The sequence below is a fragment of the Ricinus communis genome, chromosome 5, assembly GCF_019578655.1.
Source record: "Ricinus communis isolate WT05 ecotype wild-type chromosome 5, ASM1957865v1, whole genome shotgun sequence".
NCBI classification, from domain to species: Eukaryota; Viridiplantae; Streptophyta; class Magnoliopsida; order Malpighiales; family Euphorbiaceae; genus Ricinus; species Ricinus communis.
Window position 1 is genome coordinate 5898890 of NC_063260.1, and position 5087 is coordinate 5903976.

General features: G+C 40.8%; 1 protein-coding gene and 1 non-coding gene across 2 annotated transcripts; one reads left to right on the forward strand and one right to left on the reverse strand.

Annotated features, from left to right (window-relative positions):
* Window positions 1-2751: 2751 nt before the first annotated feature.
* Window positions 2752-4116, reverse strand: LOC125370199. The gene is made up of 2 exons (XM_048375016.1): window positions 3384-4116; window positions 2752-3134 (listed from the first exon to the last, which is right to left on the reverse strand). The coding sequence occupies exons 1-2, from the start codon at window positions 4114-4116 to the stop codon at window positions 2752-2754; spliced, it is 1116 nt and encodes a 371-aa protein (XP_048230973.1).
* A 268-nt stretch (window positions 4117-4384) lies between these two features.
* On the forward strand, window positions 4385-4490 carry LOC112535870. Its single transcript, XR_003079958.1, has one exon. It is a non-coding gene; the product is annotated as a small nucleolar RNA R71 (small nucleolar RNA).
* Window positions 4491-5087: the final 597 nt, after the last annotated feature.

Consider the following 5087-nt stretch of genomic DNA (forward strand, 5'->3'; position numbering starts at 1 on the left):
TCTTTGACAGCACAAGGTAGGAACGGAATTTGTCAAAAGCGAACACGACAACCAGGAGCTCCTTCTCTGTGGTTGTATAGTGTTCTTGGGCGTCCGTAAGTGTCTTGCTAGCATAGTAAATAGGTTGGAATTTCTTCTCCTTGCGCTGGCCTAAAACAGCTCCAACTGCAAAATCACTAGCATCGCACATAAGCTCAAAGGGCAGCTCCCAATCAGGAGAAACCATGATGGGAGCCGTGGTTAGTTTTTCCTTTAATAACTCAAAAGCTCTTAAACAATCATCATCAAATTCAAAAGGTATATCTTTTACTAGCAATTGAGTTAAAGGCCTAGCGATCTTAGAAAAGTCCTTAATGAACCTTCTATAAAACCCTGCATGCCCTAAGAAACTTCTAACAGCCCTAACCGAAGTAGGGGGAGGTAGTTGATGAGCATAGTTTTACACATATTTGCTTGCATATTATTGCGTATGTTCTTAGCAATTATTGTGCTTTTATTCCCAGATCACCCGTGTTTTGTGTTCTTTTGCATTTCAGGAACATTTATAGGACCATCATCGGTGTTTAAGCAATTATAGATCAATACGTGATAAACGGACGAGAATTCATCAAGATCGGACAAGAGCCCGCAATGCATACATTGAGCACGGCCTGGACTCAGGCCGTGCTCAACCATTGGCTTTGATTCTTGAAATTTGCACTTTGGGCACGGTTCAGAGCCACCACACCTTCAAGACGGCCGTGGTGGCCAACACAGGGAGCAACACTACCGTGGTGAAACCCTACTTGGTGAGATCCACCAAAGACGCCTTGAACACGGCCGCTGAGTTAAATATATAAGAAAAATGAATTTTTCTTAGAGAAAAGAAGAAGAAGAAAAAGAGTGACATAGAGCCCACGGTTCGATTTTGCACAGTGATTGAGTGCGAGAGAGAGTTCGCGGGGAGTAAGAATCCCGGAATCGCAAGGTTCCGAGTGCAAAACCGTAGTGGAAGCAATTCAAGAGGCGTTTGGGAGATTAATCAAAGTGTAGATCCAGGATTTGGAGTACGTTCATCCAATTCGAGAGAAAAGGGTGTACATGTTTTATTTTCATTATTCTTTCATTGTAATTGATTTCCTAGATTGTTTTAAACATGAACATGTTTAGCTAGACTGATCTAATCCATTGGGATTTCTTTACTATGTTGGCTTGATATTATATTGTTGGATTGTTTGAGTTGGTTTTGTATTCTTCTTGTTTTCGGTGATTAATAAGATTATGCATTATTCATGAGACGCGTTGTGAATTGTGATGTTTAGATTGCTTTATGAGATTGAGAAATCCGTTTGGCAATTGGAATTTTGAATAACAGGGTTAATAATCGCTTAGAGATAAGGATAATTAACTAGCCGGATTAAGAATTAACAAAGCTTAATAGAGGCGGATTAAAGCTTAATGCTAATTTAAGAATCAATCGTTAGGAAGAGATTCCAACTTTAGGTTATTAGGTTTAGGAATTCGGTTATCTCGAGAGAGTTAATAACTCAAAAGCTCTTAAACAATCATCATCAAATTCAAAAGGTATATCTTTTACTAGCAATTGAGTTAAAGGCCTAGCGATCTTAGAAAAGTCCTTAATGAACCTTCTATAAAACCCTGCATGCCCTAAGAAACTTCTAACAGCCCTAACCGAAGTAGGGGGAGGTAGTTTACTTATAACTTCCACTTTAGCTCTATCTACTTCCAACCCTGCATGTGACACTTTATGTTCTAGGACTATACCCTATTGGACCATAAAATGACATTTTTCCTAATTCAACACCAGGTTAGCTTCAATACACCTAGCTAACATCCTTTCCAAATTTTGCAAACAATGGGAAAAAGAGTTACCGAATACAAAGAAGTCATCCATGAAGTTGATGATGATTGTTACCGAATACAATGGGAAAGGTCGCAGGCGCATTACACAAGCCAAACGGCATCCTCCTATAGGCAAATGTGCCATAAGGACAAGTGAATGTCGTCTTCTCTTGGTCTTCTAGTGCTATGAGAATATGAAAATAACCAGAAAAACCGTCAAGGAAATAGTAATACTTATGGCCTGAAAGCCTCTCAAGCATTTGATCGATAAAAGGAAGGGGAAAGTGGTCCTTTCGGGTTGCGTCATTCAAGCGTCGGTAGTCTATGCAAACCCGAAAGCCCGTTACCATTCGTGTAGGGATCAGCTCCTCCTTTTCATTTTTCACCACCGTCATGCCCCCTTTCTTAGGAACTACCTCTTTCATATGAGGGTTCAACTGCCTTTGTGGCTGCACCACCGATTTGAACTCATCCTCCATCAAAATCTTATGAAGGCAGTAACTCGAGTTTATTCCTGGTATGTCAGTCGTCTTATACCCAAATGCCTTTGCATACCTTCTCAAAATACACAGCACCATCTCCCTCTCCTCAGGTGTGAGATGAGCAGAAATAATAACCGGTAAGTGCTTTGCTTCATCTAGGTAGGCATATATTAAGTGCGCTGGCAACTCTTTCAATTCAAGAACGGGCGGCTCCTCCAAAGAAGGCTTGACTTTCTTTACTCCCCGACTGTCAAGATCAACAAAACCATCAGTCTTTTCATCATTAACATCAGCAGCTAATATTTGCTCTAGCTGCTCCAACACTTGTTCATTGGATAAATTGTCCTCATTTTCTTGCATTGCCACTTGCAAAGGATCATCAATCATTATTTCCTACAATTGAGATTCCACAATATCATTGATAAAATCAATCGAATGATGCACCATCATGCTCATATGGGTATCTCAAGGATTTAGTCAAATCAAATGTAATGCTCTCATCATCTACTTTAAGTTCCAGCTTTCCGCTACTAACATATATCAAAGCTTTAGATGTAGCTAAAAATGGTCTACCTAGGATCAATGGGACATCACTCTCACCATTCATATCCATGACAACAAAATCCACAGGAAATATAAATTTGTTAACTTTAACTAGCACATCTTCTATAATCCCTTTCGGGTACTTAACAGTTCTATCTACTAGTTGTATACTCATCCTGGTAGGAGTTAGCTTAGAAGTGCTTAGTCCTAACTCCTCAAACAATGAACTAGGCATCAAATTGATGCTAGCTCCCAAATCAGCTAATGCTAGCAATTTCAATTTATCTCCAATCAAACAAGGTATAGTAAAACTCCCTGGGTCGTGTCGTTTGACTAGAATCTTGCTCTGAAACACTGTTGAGCATTCTGCATTCAAGGTCACCAATCCCAAATCCTCTAACTTCCTCTTGTTGCTTAGGATTTCTTTTAAAAACTTCGCATACTTTGGCATCTGTGAAATAGCTTCAACAAACGGCAAGTTAATCCGCAATTGTTTAAAAAGATCTAAAAATTTACCAAATTGCTGATCAACTTTATCCTGCTTGAGTTTTGCAGGATATGGAATGGGAGGTTGGTATGGCCTCAAGGGAATCTTCTTCGAATCCTCCTTCTCTTCAACTGCTCCCTTTTCTTTCTCTTCAGGCTTGTCTTTCTTTTTCGACTCATCCACCTGCACATTAGAATCATTATTAGCGAAAGGCTTAGATGAACTAGTAAGTTTCTTACCTGATCTCAAAGTAATTGCTTTGGCATGCTCCCTTGGATTAGACTCTGTGTTACTTGGAAGCGTGCATGGCTGCCTCTTAGCCATCATCCTAGACAACTGCCCAATTTGAGTTTCTAAGTTCTGAATTGAAGCTTGTTGATTCCGAAGGCAGCGTTCTTTGAAATCATTCTCTGAAGTTGCAATGAACTTCATCATCAACTCTTCCAAGTTAGGTTTCTTCTCTTGACTACCTCCTGGTTGATGGGGAATAAATTGCATAGGTTGTTGCTGATGCAACCTCTGGTATTCTAGTGGACCTTGGTTATTGGAGTTCCTCCATCCAAAATTAGGATGATTCCTCCACCCTGGGTTGTATGTATTGCTGTAGGGATCATTTTGTTGCCTACCTACATAATCAACATGCTCAACGTTAGAAACATTAGTAGGCATAGAAGATGCAAACATACCTCCCGCATTACAATTGGCACTGTAATGCGGTCCACCACAGAATTCACATCTGGGTTGAACTGCTTGGACCGGCATCTGAAGTTGTTCTATCTTTTTGGAAAGTAGCTCTACTTGTGTCGCCAAGGCTACTGTAGGATCTGCCTCAGCCCGATATACAACGGGCCTTGGACCTCTAGCCCGTGGAATTTGCCACTAATAAGTGTTGGTGGCCATCTCTTCTATCAAATCCTGGACTTGCTCAGGTGTTTTACTATTAATAGCTCCCCCTGCAGCTGCATCTACCATTTGTCTAGTGGCTGTATTCATGCCACTATAGAATGTCTGCACTTGCATCCAGAGAGGAAGACCATGGTGTGGGCAATACCTTAACAAGTCCTTGAAGCGCTCCCAGGCTTCGTACATCGATTCTCCTTCACCCTGCACAAAAGAAGATATGTTATTTCACATTTGAGCAGTCTTAGCAGGAGGAAAATACTTATTCAAAAACTTTTCAGCCAAAGAAGTCCAGTGTAGTGATCGCTTTCGGTGGCAAGGATCTGCACCATCTTTTCGCTCTATCCTCAAGGAAAAGGAAAATACCTCAACCATATGGCATCATCAGTTGTTCCATTAATCTTAAAGGTATCACATATTTCTAAAAAGTTGGTGATATGCTCGTTCGGATCTTCGCTCGCCAATCCTCCAAATTGCACTGTATTCTGGATCATCTGGATTACATTCGGCTTTATTTCAAAATTATTGGTCGCCACGGGACGCCTCACTATCCCAGTTTGCGTCCCTGCTAGAGAGGGCCTAGCAAACTCGTACATGGTCCTTTCATCATTACCTTCATTTGCATTGTGGTTCTCCATCTCACTAGTTTCACGAACAGGAATCTCTGCTTCAATCTCCTCCTCTACTGCCTGCATACGCCTCCTTAGCAATCTAAGAGAGCGCTCGGGTTCAGATAAAGGCTCTGTAAGATTAGGATTAGAGCTCTTGGTCATAAACTACCTGAGCACAATAAAGAACAATAACACCAACAAACGGGATAAGAACAAAACTAT

Excerpts from the sequence above, each read along its gene's own strand:
- LOC125370199 (XM_048375016.1), bottom strand. The coding sequence starts at position 4,116 with ATGCCGGTCCAAGCAGTTCAACCCAGATGTGAATTCTGTGGTGGACCG. Across the intron at positions 3,135-3,383 it reads TAAAGTTGATCAGCAATTTG|CATTAGCTGATTTGGGAGCT; the intron begins GTAAATTTTTAG and ends TGAAATTGCTAG.